This window comes from Epinephelus moara, chromosome 16, assembly GCF_006386435.1.
Source record: "Epinephelus moara isolate mb chromosome 16, YSFRI_EMoa_1.0, whole genome shotgun sequence".
NCBI classification, from domain to species: Eukaryota; Metazoa; Chordata; class Actinopteri; order Perciformes; family Serranidae; genus Epinephelus; species Epinephelus moara.
Window position 1 is genome coordinate 25,370,838 of NC_065521.1, and position 26,138 is coordinate 25,396,975.

Genomic DNA, 26,138 nt, shown 5'->3' on the forward strand with positions numbered 1-26,138 from the left:
TTACTTGAATTCCCACAGTGGAGTTGAAGCAGTATGCAAATACTCCCAGAGTGGAAAATATATTTGACTAAGCTGGCTATATTAATCTTAGATCTTTTCACAGACTAAGCATTTTGTGCTTGTGGTCCTAAATGTAGAAATTGAAAGTTGCTGAAACACTAAATGTTAACACTTTGAAATGTTTGTTTGTTCTGTGGATTTATTTGGAATTTAAAGACTGTAAAGGTAACATGGGGTGTCCAGAGAAGTTCAAATAGATACTCTAAATGTAGATATTAAAGGAAAAGCTCTTTTTTTTTTCAGAACAATTGTAGGAGGAGTCAGCTCTTGGGGTCAGCATTTGGTTGAAATTGAGTGAAATTATGAGTAGCCCACCCCTTCACCTAACAATCCCCCCTCCTTCCTCCCTCACATCTCCTCTCTATTGACTGGCTCTCCTGCATCATACTGGAGACCCCGTTGAGAGGATCTTTTCTCTCTATAAAGAGAAGATGCAGCTCAGGCGCCTTTGAGATGATCGCAAGGATTTACTGCGCGCCTCTCTGCCTCTAACTTCAGACGGGCACCCTCGGCTGTTTCAACGCCAAACTATCTGGACTGCTAGCACGTTTAAAATACTTACCTCGCGGACTGAGGGACACATGAATGACGCGGGATTTCCCAGTCTACTCTGCCAAACTGTCTGAGTCATCCGAGACCCGAATGTGAGCATCTCTTTCTTCTGCGCTCCGAGCTGTTAGTTTAGACTTTGTGCGTCGTCGCCTCTCGGCGCAGTTTGTGTTGCAGGTGCGTGGAGAAGGAGCGCGAGGACAGATGGCTGCGCTGGCGATACAAAGGACTGACAACTTTTTGCACACCTTCTTACAGGTTTGTTGTATAATCATCATTTTGACGCATTGCACGCGGATGTATTACCTGATTTAATGGCGGCGAAAGCTGCAATTCATTAATACGCAACTTGTGCGTAATGAATAAATGCTTCACCTGTTTTGGGGGGTCTGTGTGAAGACAATTAAACTTGTTATAGTGGTAAAATTATTTTTAAAAATAGGGATAACAGTCAAGGTGACTAAAAAATATCAGAAGAAAACAAATTAAATGTTAAAAATTGATAATTATTTTAAACTTTTTTGGATAATATAAAGTGCCAAATTCAGAACATTTTCTGATCATGTAAGGAAAAAAACATTTATTAATATCAATCAAGATTTTAATGTTGTCTTCAATGTGTCTCATTATGTGTGTTTGTGTATGGCTACACAGGACCGGACGCCCAGCTCCTCTCCAGAGGGAGCACCCAACGCCCTCTCCTTCCTGGCCACCACCTGTAGCCAGGCCTGGCAGGTGGGAGGCACAATGGGCTCTGAAGGCTCCCAGTTCCCCTACGAAGGCACTGTCAGCTCCACATCAGGAATGTTCCAGCTCTGGAGCAATGACATGGCACCCAGCACAGCCCTCAGCACACACCAGATGACCTTCACGGTGCCCAAGGTGCAGTTCCCTGGACACATGCAGCCTGCTCTGGGTCACCATCATCATCACCCCCATCATCACCACCACCATGAGCTGCCTCTCACCCCTCCAGCCGAACCTCCGTCTTCCTACTCCTTTGAACTCTCCCCTGTCAAAGTGCTGTCCTCGCAGCAGCAGGCCACTGGCCCCTATTACCCTCAGCACAACAGTGTGGGACAAAACTTCCCCAGCTTCCTCCAGAACTCCTCAGCCAGGCATCACCTGCCTGGAGGCCATGTGGACGACGGGCAACAATGGTGGAGCCTACCCCAAACCAATGCGACCCCATCCAACCATCCCTTCTCCATAGGCAGACAGCTGGTTTTGGGCCACCAGCCCCAGATAGCTGCTCTTCTCCAAGGCACCTCCAAGGGCCTGCTGAGCTCCACACGCCGCTGCCGCCGCTGCAAGTGCCCCAACTGCCAGGCGAATGGCGGGGGGTTAGAGTTTGGAAAGAAGAGACTGCACATCTGCCACATCCCAGAGTGTGGCAAAGTGTACAAGAAGACCTCTCACCTCAAGGCACATCTGCGCTGGCATGCCGGGGAGAGGCCCTTCATCTGTAACTGGCTCTTCTGCGGTAAAAGCTTCACCCGTTCAGACGAGCTACAGCGGCACCTCCGTACACACACCGGTGAGAAGCGCTTTGGGTGCCAGCAGTGCGGCAAGAGGTTCATGAGGAGTGACCACCTCTCCAAACATGTCAAGACCCACCAGACCAGGAAGAGCCGGTCTGGGCCGCCTTCACAGAGCACGGACCCTCTGCTCACCAACATCAAGAGAGAGTAATCTTTGTGCTCCATCATTCAGAAATCAACAATGAACAGACTGTGTGACTTACACTTACTGCCATAGGTTTGCACTAGAAGGTGAGCACCAAGCTCCCCGAACATCTTCTGTTGTCAAAGCCCTACTTTTTGACTTCAAGTAGTACCATAAAAATATATTTAGAGACCATTTTTAATCAAAGTTATTGTGTCCTGTTTGAGGCAAGGCACCTTTAAAGAATACTTGAAGCCTTTTTCAGTGATATTGTGACAGTTTGGCTGAACTCAGTGTACTTTCCAAGACGCCACACAAACTGGTTTTATGCCTTTAACAATTTTAAGATTTGTTTAAATTGCAACTGATGTGAAAATCTAAATTTTTTCAGCGTTCATTTTGTAAATATTTTATCCATGTGAAGGACGTGGCTTGAGCGAAGGCTATCCTTAATATGTTGTCCTTATTATCATGTTCAAAATAAATGTATGCCTTAGTACAGCTAAAGGTTGCTGTATAAAAATTAGAATTTCTTCGCTGGAAAACAGGTTCAGAATGGAAAGATGTTTCTGTTGCTGTTAATTAGATTTTTATTCCAAAAACATATCCTAATTTGTCAGCTTCAAGGTCGTGATCTTTTTTGAAATGTAAGTCTTTGATCTACAGATTTATCTCGCCTGCTCTTAAGCAGTAATGTGAAGCACCATTGCTCCAAATTAGCAAACATTTTAAATGTTTAAAGTCTTTGTAAATTATGTATAAATATCATGAACAATTTTATTGGGGTTATGGCCGCATGTAAATTTTAATAAACATTGTCCTTGCTAAAACAATTTCCCTGTTTCTAATAATGTTATTTTCTTACACCTTGGCGACTGATTGTGAAGTGAATATCTAATATGACTGACAGTGAGAGTCAATGGTGTTAACTCCTCTTAGCTCATTCAGAAAATGTGTGAATTCCCGATGCCCCCGGAGCTCCTTAAGATCTAACATTTTATTTAAATGATAATTTGATTGCATTCAGAATACAAATGCTGCTCTTTGTGCTGCTGGTGTGAAGGAAGAAGCTCCTAAAGAAGCCCTAACATGGTGGGCTGTTCAAAGATTTTCACACCTCAAAGTAAATACTCAATCCATTGATGGGGCTGTTTGTCTCGCCTGCTGCAATCAAGTTCACAGTCATGTGGCTTTTAATGAGTGTTTTCTTTCTCTCAATGGAGAAGATTGAGTCAACAGATGCAACAGAGGGCAGTGGAGAGGAATTCCCTGTGAATGGAACCCCTGTTGCTGAGACCCCCTCAGTGGTGACAGGAACTCCCTTTGATTTTGCACCCTTGTGAAAGTTAATACCCCCTTCTCCCCCCCTCCGTCCCCAGCCTCCATATATCACAGCTGTGTTACGATCGGCCCTGCTTTACTGCCCAGAATGGGGCTTTATTCAAGAGGCCAGCCAACCAGATGTCTGCTCATCCAGGGGTTTCTTCTCTTTGTTTTTAATCCTGTTTGAACTTTCTGCACGGGGGATGTCACAGCAAGCAAAATGTTTTGCCTTTGTCTTCGTCAAAGATTCCCAAATGTGGAGTCTGAGGACCTCCATGGGGTCTAAAGCAAAAAAATCTATACTTGCACTATAGTTAATTTAATAAGAAAGAGCACACTGTGAGAATGAGTAAGGGCAACAGTATTAATCATTATAAGGGGTTAGAAACATTTACAGTATAAGAAATCAACAGAAGAGAAGATTATTCATTTAGAGAAACACAAACACTGCACTCTGTTTCAAAAAGTCACTTTTTATTTGATATGATACAACAGTTTCTACACAGTCAAACATGGCATTAACCAACCCTCTCCTGGTTTTATGTCCTGCTTTGGTTCTCTGTAGTGGTATTATTGAAGCAAAACTGCCTGATCAGTAATTCCCATGAACACACGCCAGTTCACATTAACTGCAGATGGATCCTGTGAGATGCTTCCACTCACCTATCAGTTTGTTTTGTGTCATTTATTATTGTGTTTCGGGACAGGTTATTGAGCAGCTTCGGCTTCACTGTGAACACTGAAATATGAGGCCTATTGATCTTTGGTGCAGCTGTATGATCTAACTGGAAGTCAAAGCCTTGTGGGGACCTCTACTGGCCACGGAGAAGAACTGACCTGATATTGACAGGATAGCCGCCTCCTTCTACTCCGCTCTCCTCTTGCTGTCACTCAGGCGTTACAATCCAGATAGTAACACAGGTATCTACAGTTGTTTTGTAAGAGTAGTGGCAAACTGAACTATAAGTACGAGCATGAAACGTTTGAGTGGTGAGCTGCTGTTTTGTTTTTTTGGCACTGTTGTCTGAGGAAGAGGGAGCATGCAGATTCATCAGCATCACTCTGTTTATCCAGCAACATATTATCCTTCATTTTAACCAACTGGAACAGTGACACTTCTTGGCATACCGCCCCCCATTCTTCATCTTACAAGTGGAAATGTGTGATTGCCTTTATGGTATGCACTGTACAGTATTTAGTTCATGAGGGCAAAAGCTAACAGAGATTATAGAAATGGTGCACAGCCTTGACATGACAACAGTGGACTAATAAAACAATTCATATTAGTTTAAACCAATGCACGTTTAAGGACTAGTGTCCCCAAAACCACAAGCACTGCACTTCGGCCTGGAAAGAAAGATCTGTGTAAAGTAGCAACGTGTCAGTCAATCACCAAGGAGATGTTGCATGCAACACTTTGGGTCAGCACAGCAGTCCCTTTGAATGCACCTACTGTATCTCGCAACTCCTCTGGAGTTGCCCAAAGAGCAAAAAAGTATTCCGAAGTGACGTCATACCCACAGAGAACCTCCAGGGGGCTCCCTCACGCCTTTTTTGTCCAGATCAAACGAGGGCTGGTCAAACAGAATAAGAGAACACACCGGGGCTCTCAACGCTGTGGCAAGAAAGAAAGTTCTTCACTTTCAGTTGAAATTCGAGTGAGTAAAGTCCTTGTGGCGTATTCACATCAAGTGTTCTGCCTTTCCCATTCTTGTCGACACAAACAGCAGTTGTCAGCAGGGGAATGACAAAATGTATTAATGTAGCTGTCCTTGTCTTCACAATGGGGCATCAGAAGAAAAAAAAAACATTATCTAGGAATTTACCAGAGGGTACAAGAGGAGCCACTGCCACTCTTTGCACACTCTCACGCACTCAAACACATCCACACTTAGTTGCACACACTCAGGCACACACGCAACTCCAGTGACCGCCCCAATTAGGAATGGATATTTCTTCAAACAAATTCCCCTTGCCCTTTGAAAGAGAGACGAGTATGGTATACAAACTCTCAAAAAGGTAAAAAGCAGAAATTGTCATAACACTGAGTGTCCACTGAGTGTTTTCACTGAGCCCAGTAACATCCCACTGGGTGCTGTTCATGTACTCTCGAGGTGGCCAAGTCTCACCACCTCCCACTGAATGGCTCTCTAAAAACAGGAGCAAAGTGATTTTATAGTCCATAATTCCTTCATATGTTCAGGTTCCTTCATTGTCCTGCAGAAATCATGACTGAACCAGGTAAGGGTCCAGCCTGGCATACACACAGTAGACAAGTCCTCTTGTCTCCACAGCTGTGGCGTTAGCCGCTGTCCTCCTGACCCAGGAGACAGATAGCATCAGAGTTCATAGGTCATCCTCGGCCAGCTGAGCCAGGTTGCTGGGGCGTCGTCCTGCTGAGGGGCCCGACATTGGAGCCTGGCTCCCAGCCTCAGTAGCCTGACCTCTTCGGCAGCCCTCTCCTGCTCTCTGCTGGGGAGAGAGGGAACATTCATCACACAGATAGAAAGTATTTCTATGTTTTGACTTATCTACTAAGAAAAGTTTACTTTCAAGAGCAAAGAACTTCCGCACGCTGTCTCCTACACTTGGAATAATGATACATTATGGGGAACAATGTTTCAGTGCAGAGGCCTTCATCATTTTTTTTTTTTTTTTTTTTTTTTTTTTTTTACAAGTCAAAGGGAAAGACCATCTTAAATAGTTTGTATGACCCATCTGGACAAATCAGGTCACACTATAGACTGATGCCACTCCTTAAATAAATCATTATGGCACCATACAGTATGCTGCCTATATATATAGACAGAAAACATCATATACAAAATGCACGCCATGGTGCCTGGATTCTTTGCTCTTGTATAGTCAGCCCATGGTCTTCTTCTGTTAACCTACAGGTGTACAAAAGTTTTGCCAGTTGTTTTTTCACTTTATACCAAACTAAAGCAGTAGAAATGAAACCTATAATATCAGCTATTTCTCATTTACACTTGCAGTCTAAAAATGCGCTGGCCCAGCACAAGTATGTGAAACGATTATCTGCCTTTGATAGGCATCTCTCTGACATCCTCATCTGGCTCAGCCTGCTTCCTGTTTATTATGTACCAAGCCTATCCAGCCTGAATAAACAGAAAGAGAGCTGGAAAACAACAACTGCTGGCCTGTCAACAACAGCCCAGTGATGACAGAGGGAGACGTCGCTAATGGTAATGTAAAGCCCAACAACAGGATGCTCCCATTATTGACCGGCCAGATGGCTAAAACCTCAAAGTGAGGGCAGACAGGCTTGAAATGGAAAATGTTACATTTTGTGTATATCACTGAGACGAGGGAATTTCCCCTCTTTGTATTCAACTAAGTGAAACAAGTACAACTAACACTGTAATCCATTTCCTTCAGAAACATCCAGATTTGTATTGATTCCTTTTTCATCCAACAGGGGGAGAAATAACTCTTCTTATGACTCAACAAATCCCTTCACTGTATGTGTCTAAATAAATGGTTACCATTTACCAAAGTCTTTCATCTTTTAATTACCCGTAATGAGCACATTGGAATTATTGTTAGTCGTTTTACAATGGCCCATTATTTCCCCGGTGGTTAGCTTCCTGTGGCTTGTTTTGTCATTAATTTTTTCCAATGTTGGTGTTGAATAATGACTGCTATGCAGCCCAGGAGCACCATGTTCAGCTATGTGCAAAACCATTACATTCTGAATGTAACACTGAGGCCCCCATTTAGACAGCTGTGTCTCTATTAGCATGCATATACACTACCTGTGCACTTTGTGTGGTGGGTGTGTACAGCCCATTTGACACAGCTTGACAGTTTGGCTGATCAGTGAAACCCAGTTGGACATGTGACGGAGAAACAGTGTGGGGGTCAGCAGGGCATGGCTGGACCACAGTGGGCTGCAGATGCAAATAACAGGTAGGTCACTCACCAACACTGTAGTGCATGCACACAATACCATTTGCTGTTTTTTATTATCCCATTTGTGCGACAGACCAGTGCCGCAGCCAAAAAAGCTTTAGAGAAAAGCAGGCCTGGTGGTGTCTTAGGTGTTTCAGAAATAGAAATACTGAGTTTGAGTGGGCAGTTACTGCAGAACAGTGTCGCTGTACAGTATGTAAGGCAGAAGGAAGAGACAGCTAAAGAAACCTACGTCCCGCAGTGAGTATGTCTCGCTGGGTCCTTGGCCCTGGCCATGGCTGGGCAGGTAGAGCGTGGGCAGGGAGGTGTTGTGAGAGTGAAGGGAGGGCAGCTTATGACGGTCAATAGAGGCGGAGGAGTGGGGCCGCAGGGCACTGGCGGCAGACAGAGGGGGCCTCATGCTGCGGCCCAGGCTATTAGACTTGCTCTCTCGTCGCTGGTACTCAATAGGAGACTGTAAGGCTGAAAGACACAGAGGAACAGAGACAGTTCTTATGAAGCTTAGATATATCTTTTGATATATCTTGTGAAAATGTAGCTTTTTAGAATTACGGGCGTTTTCATAGTAGGAACGAAAAATTCGTATTGTGCCTGAGTACAACCTCCTCCAACTGTCGCTCAGCTTTCCCATCAGTAATGTTGTTCCGTACCCAGGTACACCTGTGTCATCATCTGCATGACATTTTGTGGTGCTACAGTGTAGAAAAAGACGCCACACATGGACACTGTTGCCCCGGGAACCATCATCAGCGGGGACTGTCAGAGCAGTAAGGCGAAGCTCTGCTCCTGGCCAGAGGAAAAGCTGCTGCTGTCAAGTGTGGAGCTCTCCAACTGCAGATTGAAGGTGGCAGCAAAACTGGAGCTGGGTCTGTCAGCGGCAGGCTGCGCTGCTGTCTTATATAAAGCCACTAATATTAAATGACACTGTTTCGCAACTGGTTAAAAACTCATTGTGGTCACGTTAAATAGCAGTCGACTTCATGTTTCGGTGCAGATGGTGTTGAATCTCTGTGTATCGTACTGGAGTACACATGAACCGTACTCGAGACCACCTTTTCAAGTGGACCAGCATGCCGTGCCCAGGTGCAGTACAGTGTTCACCCTAATCACACGGGACTTAAAAAAAAAAAAAAAAAAAAAAAAAAAAAGGTCAAGTCAATTCTGAGATTCCTATCTTCTCTTTTTTTTTGGCTGCAATGGGCTTCCATAGCCCAAGACTGCAGGGTCAAACAAAACACTCATCTCAACTAACACTGATTCAACTGTGAGCTGACAACAAAGTCAATAAATGCCGAGCTGAAACATGATTTATGGATCTGGGCGCACTTACCATTCAGGAAGTTGCGCTGGCTTTCCAAGATCTGAACCACATCATTGACCCAGGCCCTGCCGGTCTCCGGGGAGGACGCCTGCAACTGGAAGCGCACCACACTCCCGTCGGGGTTGCGTGACGTCAGCACAAAGCGGGCGTCATCGCCGTCCACGCTGGGCTCCACCCCCAGGCAGCTCACCTGGAACATATCACATCTGATTAGCATCTATGAGGAGACCTTCCTGCCAAGTTGCTTGTTAAATACTTCAGTAACACATGCAAGCCTCTAAAATGTCCCTGCTCTGGGATTATGTAAGATGTGTTGATTGAGGCAGAAATTAGTGTGGTGGAAATCTCTTGTGTAACTACTAACCTGGGAGTGAAATGTATTTTCTCATTATTTTGGTGTTCTATTTTGCTAAAACATCCTGTGTAGCTGATCTGAGCTGAATGAGGCAGAGCAGGTGCTCACCTTGATGCTGTTCTTAAAGATGTATCCAGGGATTGAGAAACCTTTCTTCCTATCAATTGGCTCACTAAAGATGACCAGCTGCTCAAACAGGAAGATCCGTCTTTCCTTGGCTCGGGACAAGAAACCACTGTCCTGCTCCGTCACAGTGAAGGTGTCTTGCTGGAGCAGTTTGCCCTGGGCTGTGATCTTCCCCTGGTACCACAGCAAAGATAAACATAACAAACCGAGGAAGTGGTTACGGTTTGAGTTTCTTGAGCTGAATAGTTGGCATGAGAAATGTTTTGAAGGCTTTGAAGGATGGTTTAAATTCCTGAGACGTACCTCGAAGCCTTGTAGTCTGCCCACATTCATCATGTCATTGCAACGTTTTGGCACAAAGCACATCACTTCTACTGCTTTCTGTTTGAAAGACAAAAGTGGGGTTGTTACCAAGAATACTAATAAAAAACATGACTTTAAACACACGGAACATCACTATAAACCTTATATTTATAAATCAGGACACCCACCTCCAACTCCTCCGTGTCCATCCCAGCTTTGGTGTAATACTTCAGGAAGTCCTGCTCAAATAAACACAGCATGGTCACCAGAGCATTCCAGGTTTACTGCTCAGAGTAAGGTGAGGACATCTGGAGGAGTATTTATGGGTGTTGAACCCACCTTTCATTTGAATGCCAAAGGGCAAAGTTTTAAATTTAGACAAAGTTTTATGCAAGGGATGTCATTTTATGGTCATCTTCAAAGGCTTTTTACTTATGATTGTTTAAATCCTCTGGTAAGAAACTATTATGTCATTTGCCTCTTCCTCCAGCTGGAAAGTAGCCTGAGCAGACATTGAATACATCATCAGTGTTTCTGCACAGAGGGGTGTGCGTGTGTGTGTTTGTGTGCATGCTTATATGTTTACAACAGCGTGACTGACCCTGCTGTGTGTCAGACAGCTGCACATTGTGTGTATGTGTGTGTGTGTTGGTGTGTGATCAACAGCACAGCAGTGCCCTGCTTTTCACCTTGAGCAGCAGCTGGTACTTCATGATCCTCTGGACAGGTTTGATGAGCAGGTCGTTGAGCTGCAGTCTGTGGCCCAGCTGCTGCCGCAGCTCCTGACAGCAGAGACGGACACGACAAGACGCCAGTTAACATGACAGTGACAGCATAAAACATGGCAGCTAATGGCCAGTGTAATCCCTCTAAGACTGTATATCACAGGGACTATACAGTTTGCCTGATAGTCTTCTGTTTGCTGTCAAAGGCAGGGAACTGATTACAATCTGAATAATAAATGGCAGCTGAAAAGACACCCACATGTATAATATATAGTATAGGAACAGTTAGACATCCATGCATATTAAAGGCCTTATTAACTACAGGCCCGAGTGGCAGGTGACCAGCGTATCATTGGCATGCACATGTTTGCCCTGAATCAACAAGTAATTCAACTGAAAAGTTTAAAAACTTTAATAGTTGAATAACTGTTTAAATTTGTTATATAAAAATCCCAAACATTTGCTATAGCTTTTAAAATGTGAGAATCCATTTTTGAAAATGTCATATTTTGGGGTTTTAGACTGTTGGTCACCTTTTTGCTAAACATTTTTTCACTATTTCTGACATTTAGAGACATAAACATAAGTAAATATTGATTGTTTAATCATAAAATAAGGCACTCACCTCAAAGTAAGTCTCAATATACTCCGAGACGATATGTTCCGACTTGGGCTTGTTCTGACAGTATACAACGTACATATGCAGACGCCTCTCCTGCATCACAAGCCAAACAAACATCTCACTACAAAATCATTCAGCTGAACCTTTGACATAAATGAGCCACAAAATGAAAAAGACTTCACTGTGAGAGAAACATATCTGAAACAACATATCTTTAATTGCATTACAGATAAATGAAAATACCCCCGAAACTGTTAGAAAACAACAATGGTGCTGTCTCAGCGCAGAGCAATAATGATTTGTGGCGGAGTCCTTTGAAGCCGACTCTGTCTGGTTAGCGCTTACTCTTCTGTGACTAATTGGCATGGGAGTGCAGATGTGGCAGTCCCCAGAGTCCTAATGGAGCTACATGTAGATGAGGATCAGGTTATGTATAATTCACCCAGGTTACCCTCAGTGTAACCGGAGCCTTTTAGAGACTGCGGATATAAGGCTGTACCTAGCAACAAGCTGCACGGCTCTGTAACCTAGAGACCAGTGAGCTGCTCCACCTGAATATGGACATCGTGTAACACTGCAGGAGAGGGCTGAATGTGAAATATATGCGTATCTGTCTAACCAGCATTCAATGTGCCGGCGTGGCTGCATGTTTACATGTGTTTATATGTTGCATGTGTGTGGGAGTGAGCACACATGTTGCACATTGGTGACACAGCTCTTGTTAAAAGCAGATTGGGCTTTCTGCTTTTCATTAGGGCCGCGTTCCCAGTCTGCTTGTTTTCACAGTTTGACACCGTGCTTAGATTTAGTTACAAGTTTCTTTATTCCCCCGCAGGCTTTATAAGTTGATTATCCAGTGGGCTGAGCCTTATTGAATTGTTTAAAGAGCTACACACACACACACACACACACACACACACACACACAGTGAATATAGCAAAAGAGAGACACAGACATTTCACTTAATCATCTTTAGAGAAGGAGCAAAGACAAGTTGGTCAAATTACGCGTCATGTCTGCCCCGTCTGCATGTGCCACCACTTAACCAATATATATAAATCTAATTTTGCTCCCCATATCAGCCCTGTGACCCCGCACTGGCTCAGGCTCTATTCTATTCTAAGAACAACGTACTTCACAGTGAATCTTTCTTTGCATGCATCGCTTTGCTTCATTCTTGCGCCAGGACATGTAGGAAGAAGTAGGTCGCCGTTTTGGGTGGAATAAAGCCTTCATATCAAAGAGGCTGAGCTGCAAGTTTGTTATTTCTCGCCTTATTCATGTTGTCTTTTCTGGCTGTTTTTTTCCCCTGGTGTTTCCTGACCGGTCCAGCCCAGACTGGAAATGGGCCAGTGTGTCATTGTGTGTATGTGAGTGTTTGCCGTGCGCACTGTTGTAAAAACACAGCCAGGACTGAGACGTATCAGTAACAGGGAAGTGGAAGGAGAGACGCTGGCAGAGTTGAGAGTAAGGGAGAGAGGTACGGTATAGCATGAGCATAACAGGAGCTCTGAATGTTTTCTTAGCTCTATTTACCCTCACACCAAACAGCACAAGGAAGCAGACTCACTTCCACTGATGTTTGTGTGTGTGTGCGTGTGTGTGTGCGCGTGTGTGTGCCTACACGGTAGTCATACTCACATGTTTAATGAAGAGCTGAGCCAGCCTCTCTGGCTCTGCTAAACACTTCTCCAGCTCTCCCAGGAAGTAGCTACAGAGAGAAAACACACACAAACACACACACACACACAGCCACACACACACACGTAAGCACAGTCATCCCCAAAACGGAAGGTCAGATTTGTCTCCTGACCTATTGTTCCTTTGTCCACCACTCAGCCGCAAACACAATACTCTGCAAGTCACTGTTTGTCTTTCTCTTTGAATGCAACTGGAACAAGCAGAAAAATTTTCCACATCAAATGCATTAAAAAAATTAGAGACTTACTCTTTATGCCAGTCAAATATTTGGTGAATGTTCCCAAAAACGATCTTGTCTTTTCCCTTCATGTCCTCCGGTATACCTTTGGATTGCATCGTGGCCATGTAGCCCTGCAAGGAAACAACAGAGCTGACGTCTGTTCACACCCACAAAAACCAACACCTGGCTGAGAATAACACCAGTAAATATAGCTAGATTAATATAACACACCGCAACAATCACACACCCGCTATTACTGAGCTTTTATTAACTTTAACATGGCAAGAATTCTCCTCTGAACCAAAATATCTCCAGCTATTTAAGGCACCTGGGAGATGGATTGCCATGCAACATAATACTCTTCAAGCTAATAATTCACAAAATCTGCTTAAGACTGGAGACGGTGGGATGGAGGCAGACAAAAGTGTGGAGGAAAGTGGAGGAATTGTGATGATAAGGATTTAGGGCTCTCTCTGACAGACTGGGTGGATGACTAAGTTCCTTCTTCTCTGTCAGGGCAGATTGTGTGTTCTTAGCTGGCAGACTGGGAGGTTTACCTCCACTATGAGCCCCAGGTCCACCACATAGTGCTTCTCTGTCTCGACGAGCTCCTTCAGTACATACCTGTGACCATACAAATAAGGCAGGATTAGTGTTAGAGTTATGCTAGCAAAGTTATTTTGCACACAGCGAAAATCTTAGTAACACTTTATTTTACAGGTCCCAGTTTGCCTTATAATTCTCCTAATAAGGACGTGATTGCATGTTGTAATTTTGTAGGAAGTTTCCTGGAAATGTGATGTGCTACTCTTTACAAGGAAAACTAAGACAGTGTTCAATGGGTACACTTTCAATGAAAAAAAAAATCAGCAAGCATGCAAATTTTAAGCATGAAAGTTTACCCTGGAAGAAAAGTTTAAAGAAATAATCTTAAATCTTCTTTTTTTCAGAGCTTTGAACTATATCTAACAGTCTTCATCAGGCAACAGGTTTTGTTCTGTTGTCATGGAGATGGCTCAGTTGTCACATGACTCAAGTAAGGATGTCTGGACACATGAGAGCCGCTGAAATAAGCAACTGCTAATAAAGTCAACACAACTATTTAACTCGTACATATAACAGTGGATCTCAACCAGGGGGTGTCCAGAAAAATAGGGAATAGTTTATTTTCATTTAATTTAATTCGCTATAGTGGTGAGCCCGATGTGAGTTAGAGTCATAGGTTTCACAAACTGTTACACATACTTGAGCTAATATGAGTTTGGTTGTTTACATTGACAAAACACATACATGCTTTTCTCTAAGGCACTCTTCCTCTCCTCCTCAGTGTCGGCCGCAGCTGACCATTGGCTGGAGGTGTCGTCCATCAGCACAGAGCCGCTGTCATCTGGCAAAACACTGGTGGACTGAGTGTCCTGAGGAGGCAGAGACCGACAGACAGACAAACAGACAGACAGACAGACAGACAGAGAAACTGTTTATCAAAGGTCCAGTGGCAGTAATGGGGATCATGCCAGGAATAAAGTAAGCAAGGGGAGATAAAGAGCAGGAGAGAGATGATAATGATGCAGGTTGCCAAGGTGACCAGAAAGAGCAGAGAGACACGAGGAACAGAGATTGGATGATAAGGAGATCAGATTCAGATTGTCACCGTTAATGATCCGTGCTGTGCACATCAGCCACAGATAGATGGAGGGAAAGAGATTAAAAGATAAAGAGTTGGAGGAGCAACAGGCTCCATAGCTGTAGGAGATGACAAATACAGCTGTGAAGGTTCTTGATGGAGTTTCTGCGTCAGAGGAAGAGGAATACATTTACTGCATGCCCGCTGGCTATTACGTTTCTGACTTATGTGTAAATTACTATTTTCTTGTTTTGCCACCTGAGCATTCAACCCCGCATGTAAATACATCACAGTATTTTTTCTGTGTCTGCAGGTGCTACAGCAACATCTATGTCAGTATTTCCTTGTTGGAGTAAAGAGTGCAAACAGAGATGCATGCAGGATAAACCCAAGGTTACTCTGATCTAATCGATTGTGTTCAGGCGTTATATACATGACCTCCTTTTCATGCTTTTTCCTGGAATTGATATCATTTCCTGTGGGGGTCATGGTGCAAATATAGAGTCATTGTGCACGCCGCTGACGACTAAAATCATCACTAACTCAATGGATACATGTACACCACCCTCATGTTTGTGTAACCCATTTCTCTTGCACAACAAGCACACTTGTCCCCATTATATGGCCCTAAAATGACTCAGTGCCATGTCTCTGTACAATTATATCCACCAACAAAGTTCATCCATCTATTTTTAGCCACGCTGCTCAACCATTTCTTTTTAGGCTATTCACTCTCCGACTGTGTAAACTTATAGGAGCAGCCGTCTGTCTTCACCTAAATCCCTAGTCAAGCAGAACCTCCCCACCTTAAACACATACACAAACCTGCACACACACCGCAGACAGCCCTCAGACACCCCTTGCAGGCGGCCGCCCCGTAGAGAAATAAATACATAGATTGGATAGATAGACATTTAAGCAAATTGAAAAAGCTACGGAACTTTCTCCTCTTCCCCTCTGGCCTAGTTCAATTTGTTCACCTGCCATCTCCATGATAAACTTGTTGACGTCTACAAGTTGTGAGCTTTCTATTCTGTCACAGTGATGTGTGTGAGAGGGAGAAACATAATGAAAGAGACAAAGTGAAGTAGAGAGAAAGGGGTGTAGGGAGAGACAGAGAGGCTCCATAAAGACCCTTGCTCCCCCAACTCGTCTTGCCCCGCTAGGAGTGCTCCAGCCTGGCTGACAGGTCTTCCTGGCTCCTTGATCACTTCCAGATGTGCTGTGGCAAAGCCCACAGGAAAAATTCCCCCCTTGTCTCCCTCTGTTGCAAGTTTTGTTTTTCTACTCAGAAGCCCACGAAAAAAAAAAAACCTGACAACAGTTTTAGTAACAGCCGAAGTCATGCTTTTGTGTAAGACCTTAAAATAAAATCCATCCAAACAATTCCATCAATCAAGAGCAGGAACAAATTGTAATAACATATTTATTCTCAAAGTCTGAACAAGTGTCTGGGTAATAAAATCTTAGGCTTTAAGTCTCACGTAAAAAATGACTTACAATAAAACAACTGTTATTAGTTTTACAACTTCTGCTGTTTTTATTCTTGCCCCAGAGCACAATGAATAAATCATAAACTTTTTTCTTTATTTTATCATTTTATATTTATCTATTTAACTATTTTACATGTATTATTATAAGTTCTGCATTGCTGCTTTAAGCACTAACAAACCACTAACTGTTAGAACACCTTAAATGCCATTAAAGAGATTTTCATATAAAGAAATGTGACTCTGTCTGGCATTACGTGTGATGTTTTTAACACCAGTTGTTGAGTAATATTTGATGATGCTTGAAGCTGATGTGTTTTTAAATTTCCAGCGTTGCCATCGGCAATTTCTTATTTTTGGAATGGAGCAGACTCAAAGGGCCCATCAATACTTAAACATGCAGGCACAAATCAAACATATGGTGCTATGCCAACGACAAACACACTTACATCACCCACTTTGTATGTTATCACTCAATTGAAGGGGTGTTATCAGTGGTTTTCAGTCTCATATATAGATATGGGTTAGTGGGTTCAGAAGGAATTACCAGCCATATTGTCATTCAGTCATTAAATGACCATTGTCATAAAATGTCAGTTGTCATTAGGAGCACAGGCGGCAACCTCTGGTGGTCATAGGAAGTCAGATGAGGCAACATAAAGAGCGACAAAGTCCATCTACAGAGGAGGTGGGGCTGGTGGATGGGTCAAACAAACACAGGACTTTCATCCAACCTGGTCTCATTCCCAAATCAGCGAAATCCGGTGCTTGGGCAGTGACTTGTGGCGTCAGACACCAATGAACAAAGCTGTTCTTTCACGTTGGCATGATACGCAGCCAGTCACCGTTATAGCTTAACACAACTCGGCTGCGTCAGGGGTAAATGTGGTGGGACAAGAGTGAAAGATAGGGTGACGAAAGTCTGAGTGGGGTGGGCAGGAGGGGTGGTGGATGGGTCCAACAAACACAGACTTTCAACCATGTGAGCAGTGTGAGCGTCCCGTAAAATTATAAAGCCAAACCCTGTTCTTTTTCCTAAACCCAACCACGTGTTTGTGTTGCCTAAACCCAACCATGTGTTTGTGTTGCCTAAACCCAACCACATATGCTGGGGGAAAAAATGTCAATTTGCGGTATTATACCAACGTAGTGTGTTTATTTGTATGTAAACCTTAAATTTCCTGTGACAACGGAAGAGTATTTTGAAAGAAGACAATGCATGTAACAGGCACAACTTGACACAGCATCCCAGAACATCAACAACCAACGCACCCAGGGTACCTTGCATGTCGCATCTGGACGTGGAAAGTGCATGACCAAACGTCGATATGTGACGAGGCTGGAGTGAGAATGTGTTTCATACAGAATCAGCGCTAACTCATTTTAACTGATGTACGTGAGTTCGCCATGTTAAATTACATTACATGACAAATAAACTTATTTTAACCCAACCCATGGTCTTTTTTTCTAAACTTTCTAAACCATCAGTTTTTGCAGGTAACCTAAGGAAATTAGACACGAAATCTAACAAAACTGTAACAATGTTAATCGACTGATAACACTCTTCTGAACCTACTATCAGGTGTAGATGGCCCTTCCTAACCCATATCTATGGGGTGATAACCACATGCCCATTCAATCAAGTGATGACATTCGAAAGAGGTGGTTACATGGTCTCAAGTGCTGAAAACTGCAATTTGATAGCACTGTTGCCAGTGTTGCAAATCAAGGGATTGGGCTTTAAAGAGATCTCACAGCACCATCTGTTTCTTTTCAATATTTCTTTTCCCGTTTCACAGGGAAACTGTTTCTAAGTTATTTGTTTGTGTCTTTTTTTATCTGCAGGTCGAGATGACAGACTGTACAAATTGTTCCTCGGGAAAAACTGTTTATTAAATACTATAATCTGCAGTTCTGGCTTCCTTTTTGACACCACATCTTGTTTAACTGCTGACACACAATCACAAGAACTTTCCACTGACCACAGAAACATTCAATCAAAAAACTATGTTCTGCTGTGGTTGTAAGATTAGAGATGACCGCATAAAGGAAAGGTGGAAAGACAACAACGCGTTTAACAGTGGACGTGAGGCCACTGAATGTGGGGTACAGAGACAGAACCCACAGCTCGGAGATGACTGACCTACATAATTTAATCTCCCTACCTCTACCTCTCTCCCCCTCTCTCTCTGTTTCCCTCTCTCTAAAGATTGGCAGTAAAAACACCATAGCACTGACCTCATCCCTCTGATGTAATCGTATTAATGGCTTTTGATGTGTTGTTGAGACTGAAATTAGGATTTAAGTGCTCTGGTGTCGATTCACCAACAGGAGACACTCCACAAGGCTCAAATGCTTAGACATCATTATTGTTTCACCGTATATCGACAGGGTTCAGGCAACCCAGTCTCTGCCATGCCTCCACCTCACAGCAAAAAAGGGACCTTCTGAACACTTGAGATGTTCCTTTGCCACGAGCAACTGACTCAGAGTGTTTGATGGAAAAATGAAAGCGTATGCGCACACAGGGCTCACACAAGAGGAGTCATCTTTCATCACATCTGCTGTTTTGTGCTACAACCTATTTATTTCCAGGCATGTCCTTTTGTAGCATGTTGAAAGTGAGTCATGCATCACACAGGTCGCTGACAAGCTCTGCCCTCTGGCCCTGTGGTGCATCGATCTGCTCTGAGAGAGCCTTGTATTCATTTGGACTCCCATACATGTGTGTGCTCTACGTCTGTATGCATGGGTCTATATATCTTTGCATCCATGGTTGTGTGAGTGTGTGGTTGCAGGAAGCAGTGCTCCTGTGTGCATCTGTGTGTTTGTTTTGCTTGATAGTTGAACTCCGCCCGCAGCAGCAGAGTTAGTCATTTCCAGATCTGGCTGGAGGGCCATGGAGGCAAACAGCACTGATGTCACCTCCCCACCAGGCTGAGTCCTTACTGAGAATGTTACTGCTACTCCCTTTAGAGACTGTCTACAGTAAACTATCAGCTAAAATGGATTGTAAGTGTATTTCCTCCTCATAGTTCAATTCTCATCATAGCCAATCACTGATTGTATTAAACAGAGGGATATACTCAGGTACTCTGGCATCCTGTCAAAAAATTACGACTTGTATTTAAGCCAGAAACATCAGCTCTGCTTGATGTTATTTTTACGTGACAAAAATAATATTAGGTGATAGAAAAGGTTGCATGGTGTCAGACCTGGGTGTTTGGCAGTGACGTGCAGCCAATCAGCGAGTCAGTTATGTAGCTGGGGGACTGGAGTGTGGCTGGTGACAGGTCCTCAGGGCTTGCCAGGCCATCTTTCCACTCCTGAAATACGCACACACAAACACACACACAAACAGACACACATCCTCAGCGTCAGAATAACACTATCAACATGATGCAAAATGTTTGTAGCATTCCGGCACACAGGCAGCTGCACAACAGCAAAAGAGAGCACATGAATCACAGAACATGGCGGCGTGAGCTCCTGCGGGCTGAGCCAGCAGTGCTGCTGTTATGTAACAGCCTCGCCACCTGCCATGATACTTAGTCCTCTGTCGAGCAACTCTACATTAAACCTGTGTTTGCACTAATATTCTTGAGCTACCTCGTGTAAACAAACCGCCGTCAGGATGTTGGCTTTAGTTTCAATTTATATAAGACTGAAGCTTTGCATGTTTACTTCGGAGCCAGTTTATACAAAGGCCTTGTGATAAGACAGTCTGGGAATAAATCCAGTTGATGAGTTTACTTATGAGGTGGTTCATCTTAAATGTGTAAAGGGGAATTTCAAACACAAAGCTGACATGCCATCCCTTGTTTGATTAGTTCATGTGACCAAGAGAAAAAAAAGATGCATCTTTGCAACAACTTTTCACTTCTCACCAGTTCTCTGTGGGTGACGGGCAGAATGGTGAAGGTCTCATCAGGCCTCGGGGGGCTGCCCACATCCTGGCTCTGGCTGTGGGATGGAAGAGGTGGAGGCTTTCCCTCAAGTTTGCGGACCTGACGCTCCCCTTTGCCGGCGGCCCCGACGCTGAGTTTGCGGACAGGGTTTGTGAGCCACTTCTTCAGGGTGCTCACAGAGCGTCTGGAGCCCGGGGAGCTGGGGGCCGAGCTGCCTGATGCCTGCGGGGGCAGGGACGCCACAGATGTGGAGATGCTGCCCTCGCTGCCTGCTGCCGAGTATGAGTCTGGAGAGAAGAGACAGAGAGAGAAAGAGAGCAGAGGGTTATTGGTAAAACAATGAGTGTCTGAGGAGGAATAATGCGGAGGTGGAGATCTGGTAAATAAGGTTTTTATGGGTCAAAGTAAAGAGCAGAGTACATCCTGACTCTCTATGCTCAGACCTCCACAATCAATGAATCAATTCATCTATGGACGAAAGCAACAGTGTAAAAAGAGCATTTTGTTCGAGGCAATAGAACTCCTGATTGACTATTAAATGAGGGCAGCTGTGCTGGTCAGTGAGGTGATGGAGGGCTGGAGGCAGACATGTCAACACCAGGAGAGAAGAAGTAAACGAAGACATAAAACAAAGGGTGGATGTATAAATAGCCTTCCTCTTCAAACACAGCTGTGCAGCTGTGAGTCGTACTATAAAAGACGCACTGTTCTGTTTATGTCAAGCAGACCATGGTTTTTATGTTTGAGCTGTGCATCCAATCACATGACCAGCACACTCTGATGCAAAGCAGACAGCAGAGGTCAGACCGGTGGATGTGAAAAATACCCCAGACCAGTTGCAGGCCGGCTGCTGCAAAGTGGTGTCAGGAGGACATGGGAAGTAAGCTGGGGGGGGGGCAAGTCAGGACCGGACATCCACTTTAAGCCTTTGTAGAGGGGAAGATCCTTGCTCGGGACTGTTTGTTTTTTCTGTCTTGTCCCCCATTCCCATCCTGCCTCATCCACCAAACCCTACCGCCCTTCCTGAGTCCTGAGATAGCTCTTCCTCTGAGCTGTGTGTCTGGAGTGTTTTATCTGTGCAGGGTTCACTCATACCTCCCCATCCATCTCTTTGCCCTCGACCCGACCTCCGACCCTCAATCACCACTCTCCTACAGATGGAGAAACACTCTGTCCCACTAAGACTCACTGTCAAGGCTTATTATTGTTCGCATACAGCTGCTGTTTCACACCAATCTTCAGCTGAGTGTGACAAAGCTGATAACTAAACAACCTTTTGTTTCCAAGAAAATGCAATTTTCAGAGAGCTTGTACTGAGTTTGTGAATTTGTTGTTCATCAGAAGACAACACTGACCTCATTTCAGTGTTCCTTATGTGAGCCACAGAGGAAGATCTTATCAAGTGTACTCAGCAGTTAAGAGCCAGACTGCAAGAGCCACACTGACACAGCGTGGCCCATTTTGTGAGTGTACCGTCTTCAAAGGCAAAGCCAGAATAAATTCCCTCAGTTTTAAATACTTAAAGCGATTGAGCTTCTCTGCACTTTATTCATTCAGTTACTTTCCCTCAGAAATGCAATAGTAGCCACTGTACCGATCAATGAAAATGAGCTGAGGAAAAATGTCCCCGACTCTCCAGTGCACAAACCACAGTCAGTGTGTTTGAGAAAAGGCTAACCTCAGAGCTAAGCAACTCACGCTCACGACATGCCATCGCTGCCAGTGCACACAAGTTAAGGTGAAATACGTTGTTTATGGATCCTACAAAAAAGAAACCTCTGACTTGTCTGTTTGTGTTTTTTCACCACAGAGACAACATTTCCTCTGTAATCTTTCTCTCAAATGTCTTGCCATACATTTTACAGGCATCGAGCATGTGTGAGTGATCCAAGGGTGGCCAATTTCCCCATCGTCTCCTCCCACTCCTATCCACATGAAAGGCTGGAGAGTGTAAGGAGATCTGAGCCTGGCAGGATGGGGGGTTAAACAGAGGGAAGAGACAAGGAGCAGAGAGGGGTTCAAAGAAGGGAGATGACTAAACCCTGCAGGGGATGGACAAAAACTCTGAACAAACAGCGGATGGGTCCACAGACAGTAAGACGACATTAAAAAGAGCAGCAGTCTAAGTTCATGCCGTCGGCCTTTGTGAAGTATCATAGCAGCAAAAGACAATAGGATATCAAAAAGCATCTGAAAGCTATTGAATTTATGGCAGGAGCTGTAAAAAGCCCGAAGCAAAGCGTACACCATATCTGATGGTCCCCAGCTAGAGAGAGGAGAGAGAGAAAATGATGCTGAGCACATGTGATAACCCCAACCCCAGCTCCTCTGACCTCTAACAAGGGCCAGGCCTCGAGGTTTGTGTTTCCCAGTGTTCCCTGCTCAAGTTCAGTCAGGCCAGGGTTTAGAGGGTCACAGTGCAGAGACACAGCCGCAGTAACACAGTTTCTAACCAGCTCCAGACATGTGTTGAGATAGCTTATCACAAGAAAGAAATGGGGGAAGAGAGGCTGACACCCTCTCTGCGCCTGGAAGCAATTAAAAGTGAGTGGAGACAGCAGTGCAGCCTCATGATTTGAGGCCCTGCGTCAGAATGACACAGTGGCTCTGTCAAATGTACAGATTTACAACGTGCAGAGTGTACATAATTTACTGGTTTTATAATCAAGATCGTTACATCTGATTCTGTCACCATAGCAACTCCGCAGTTCCCCTACTGATCATCGTGCTCATGGGTTGGTTTCCCTGTTGACCCTGGAAAGCTTCATCTCTGTATTGTTGTGAGACCTTACACTCGCCACTACAGGGACATCATTAACAGTTTTTCCACAGTAACAGCGAGGAAACTGTAAAACACAAAGGGAAATGATGAGCTTCCCCTCAGAGCAACATGCCTCCGCTCTCCCTACACTTTACAAGATGAGAGGAGTTGATGCCATTATACACCTACACAGAGGAAATTGGGGAAAAAAACCATAATTCCTTCCCACTCTCCCTCTGTGTTGCTTCACGCTGATAGTGCCCAGTGACATTCATCTCCATAATGGCGCTGCTAAGAAAAGATTACCCATGGCTGATTTTGTTAATGCAACTTGACTATTGTTTATGTGCTGGCGATAATTAACAGTTGAAGGCACAGGGCAACAGGGCTGCATTAAGCTGGCCAGATCTGTTATGATCAGTTAATGCTGGGCTTTCACCAGTCGCCCACTCACTGTCTGAAAGGCTGAGCGGAGGCCGGGTGGGAGGCTCGCCCAAAAAGTTGCTCCACTATGTAACTTTAGAGCCGAGTGGGTTTCTGCTACAAAGTCGTTCCAGACCTTTTCTTGATGCTGTTCACTCACAATAGTGAAGTTTGACAGCACTCATCGCCTGAGAGGGTAACTTGAAAGAGTCAAATTTAGGCAGTCTATGCTTCATTTATCCATTACCATTTTTCTTGCACTAAATCAAGCTTTTGACCCCATGTCTGCTCTGATTATTCTGGGGCTGCAACTACTGAGTATTTTTTATATTTTCATCATCGATTCATCTGCTGATTGTTGTCTGATTAGGTGACTATTCATTTGGTATAAAACTTCAGAAAACTGCCCATCAAAATTTCCTTTGGGCCAAGGCAATGTCATCAAATGTCTTGTTTTGTCAGCAGTGGTGCCCACAAGGGGAGGCCAATGGTGGCTATGGCCATTCTAATAGAATCGTTGGTACCCCCAACTGGCAAAAATAATAAGAGGCCGAAATAAATGACTAGATTGAAACTAGACAACCACTAGACAACGTCATCTATTAGTACCATTTTAGCATAGCTTGTCAGGAAGGTGGCTAAATTACACTCCAAATGTCGGCTAAATTTTGGCAAGGCAACAACAGGCATGGCCATTTTCAGAGGGGTCCTTTGAACCCTCACCTCACAATATCTTAATCTCACAATATCTTAATTCCCCTAAATTTGAGGAGGCATGTTCCCCGTAAATGTCTGTTAATTACCAGCAATGTCATCAAAGCTGTCTATTTTTCTTTATAAGGAACTTATTTATAAGGGCAACCAGCCGATTGGAAGAACAATGAATCGCCTAAAACAGTGGTTCCTAACTGGTCCAGCCATGGGGTCCAGATTTCTCCTTAGTAATTAGTTCAAGGCCCACACAGTTTAATTCAGCCTCATGCTTGAATTTGGTCGTTCGGTCGTTGAGCTTGTTTGCTGTCTCTGTCAAGTAGCTGTCCGTTATTCACGTACTCTACAACCGGAAATGGCACTTCAAAATAAAGACACTGTGCCAGAAATTCACTGCACTTAAAAATAAAGTGTGTTGTTAACAAACTTGACATATTTGTGAGTCACTTGGACCCCTGACCCACGTTTGGACCGCAACCCACCATTTGGGAAGATACAGACAGATACATAAATCACTGAAACAGGACTGCTGTAAACTCAAAATGTTAACTTTATCTTTATTAGTTTATGCACATCAGATAATTAGTAATATTAACTGAAAAACAAGAAACCAAAGTATTTCAGTATGTGATTCCTTTATTCTCATGTTGACATAGTTTTCAACTTGCCTTTATACTTCAACAGCATAATTGAATTCCTGAAATTTAGTTATGACTTCGGTTTTGGTGTGCCACCCCAAGATTCTGGCAACCTCTATTAAAAAATATCTAGGGGCGCCACTGTTTGTCAGACCACAGACCACAAAAATACTCTATTTACTATTATACAAGACAAGATAAAGCAGGAAATAGTCACATTTTAAAAGTGGGAACCATCAAATATCTGACTTTTTTTTTTAAACTAAAAATGATGAAGATTGATTAATTGCCTGGTTGTTGCAGCTCTAAATCATTTGATGTTCATCCGTCTTTTTCATGTGGTTTACAGTGAACCATGAAGGCTCAGCAAAGTTTTAAATTTAATTGCAGCTGAATTGAATTACCCAGTACCTATTTGCAACACAGCTTTCTCAGTCATGCGGAGAGGGAAAACATCAGATGCAGTAATCGCATGAAGGTCACAAAGGTCTGATTTGGATGTGATTGAATAAAAGATACATTTCCTGGTAATTTGTGTTTGAAACAGAAAACTAGAGGGCAAAGAAAATAAGGGCAAATCAGCCTCAAGTTTGTGGGTGGATGATGTGGATGGATGGGCTGTAAATGTTGGTCCCCCTGAAGAAGTTTAGTCTAACTTCCCTTTATTGATTAGTTGATAAGTGAGTGCTGCTGAGCCAACAAATCAGACTAAAAGCGTTGGCTGTAATGGAGCAAACTTGTTCACAGCCGCTTCGCTCTGGAGCTCTCTGTCAATCCCACTGCCTCCTGGGAACATATAGGCAATTTAGGCATCACTGGACTCCACCAGTGCACACATACAAACAGACCTGCGGGTGCCCACACACAAAAACGGCACATGCGCATTTTCTCCAGGGTAGCTGTCCAGATGTATGGCTGAAGACTGTTCACTTGTGATATGAGCTGTCATCTATCTGTCACAGTAAACAACACGAAACACATCAGAGGCAGGCGACCTGCTGGTCTCCACAGTGCCAAACATGTCAAGCGTCCAGCTGAGTCTAAGAGACTCTTAGTGCTGCCAATCAATGCCAGCACCTCACAGATTACAACCCCAGGGGTCTGAGAGTGCAGTGGTCAGCACACAGGCACCAGATGCCCACCTGAGTCATCGCTAACAACTCTCAACACAACACCATGCTTATCTTCTGTATCCTCCATCTCTCATTCATTGCCTTCCCCACCTTATGCACTTCAGCCCAAGCTCGACTTGTATATTACATTTCACCTACTCAGAGGAAATGGACACTCTTCCCATCAACTAGCAGGACCTGAGCTGAACCCAGGCACTCAAATGTGCAGACTGATAGACCTTTGAGACGATGAGGCACTTAGTACCTGAAGCATATGACCGGAAACCCTTTAACTGTCCTCTGATGAACTTTTACAGAAACACAGTGCAAGGCAACATTTAAGATCTCACTGTGTCCTCACAGGGCTCCAGACTATCTTCAGCTGGGAGCACTGGTTCAATCAGCATCCTCACATGGTCACACCAACATATGATTCGGTCGCTCCCTTTTGTCACTGTTATTTGAATCATTTCAATAATCTTTTTTTATCCAATAGTTGATGCTCTGATGCAGCAGCCTCTCTCTGTCATCACTCTGTAGTTTCGCTTAATGTCCCGCCCACAGCACT

At 44.0% G+C, this 26,138-nt stretch overlaps 2 protein-coding genes across 6 annotated transcripts in view; one reads left to right on the forward strand and one right to left on the reverse strand.

The window, feature by feature from the left end:
• The first annotated feature begins 443 nt into the window (after window positions 1–443).
• sp5l (Sp5 transcription factor-like) lies at window positions 444–3,094 on the forward strand. The gene is made up of 2 exons (XM_050065143.1): window positions 444–867; window positions 1,264–3,094. The coding sequence occupies exons 1-2, from the start codon at window positions 814–816 to the stop codon at window positions 2,299–2,301; spliced, it is 1,092 nt and encodes a 363-aa protein (XP_049921100.1). The 5' UTR covers window positions 444–813; the 3' UTR covers window positions 2,302–3,094.
• A 958-nt stretch (window positions 3,095–4,052) lies between these two features.
• The window catches only part of arhgef25a (Rho guanine nucleotide exchange factor (GEF) 25a), a 54,090-nt gene continuing 32,004 nt past the window's right edge, over window positions 4,053–26,138 (reverse strand). For 2 of the 5 annotated variants that reach the window (XM_050065549.1, XM_050065551.1), the window contains 15 exons: window positions 19,905–20,212; window positions 19,233–19,343; window positions 14,194–14,318; window positions 13,461–13,527; window positions 12,931–13,034; window positions 12,624–12,693; window positions 10,986–11,075; window positions 10,325–10,417; window positions 9,824–9,874; window positions 9,636–9,713; window positions 9,315–9,506; window positions 8,861–9,041; window positions 7,763–7,992; window positions 7,374–7,508; window positions 4,053–6,069 (listed from right to left, as the gene is read on the reverse strand). In XM_050065549.1, coding sequence (XP_049921506.1) covers window positions 5,944–6,069; window positions 7,374–7,508; window positions 7,763–7,992; window positions 8,861–9,041; window positions 9,315–9,506; window positions 9,636–9,713; window positions 9,824–9,874; window positions 10,325–10,417; window positions 10,986–11,075; window positions 12,624–12,693; window positions 12,931–13,034; window positions 13,461–13,527; window positions 14,194–14,318; window positions 19,233–19,343; window positions 19,905–20,212 — 1,961 coding nt within the window. In that variant the 3' untranslated portion in view covers window positions 4,053–5,943. The remainder of the gene's footprint in view (window positions 6,070–7,373; window positions 7,509–7,762; window positions 7,993–8,860; window positions 9,042–9,314; window positions 9,507–9,635; window positions 9,714–9,823; window positions 9,875–10,324; window positions 10,418–10,985; window positions 11,076–12,623; window positions 12,694–12,930; window positions 13,035–13,460; window positions 13,528–14,193; window positions 14,319–19,232; window positions 19,344–19,904; window positions 20,213–26,138) is intronic. The other 3 variants (XM_050065550.1, XM_050065554.1, XM_050065552.1) reach the window with 3 other exon arrangements.

Bases quoted from the DNA above. Each gene is read 5' to 3' on its own strand.
- sp5l (XM_050065143.1), top strand. From the start codon at position 814: ATGGCTGCGCTGGCGATACAAAGGACTGACAACTTTTTGCACACCTTC. The intron at 868-1,263 runs GTTTGTTGTATA...ATGGCTACACAG, and splicing joins TTTTGCACACCTTCTTACAG to GACCGGACGCCCAGCTCCTC.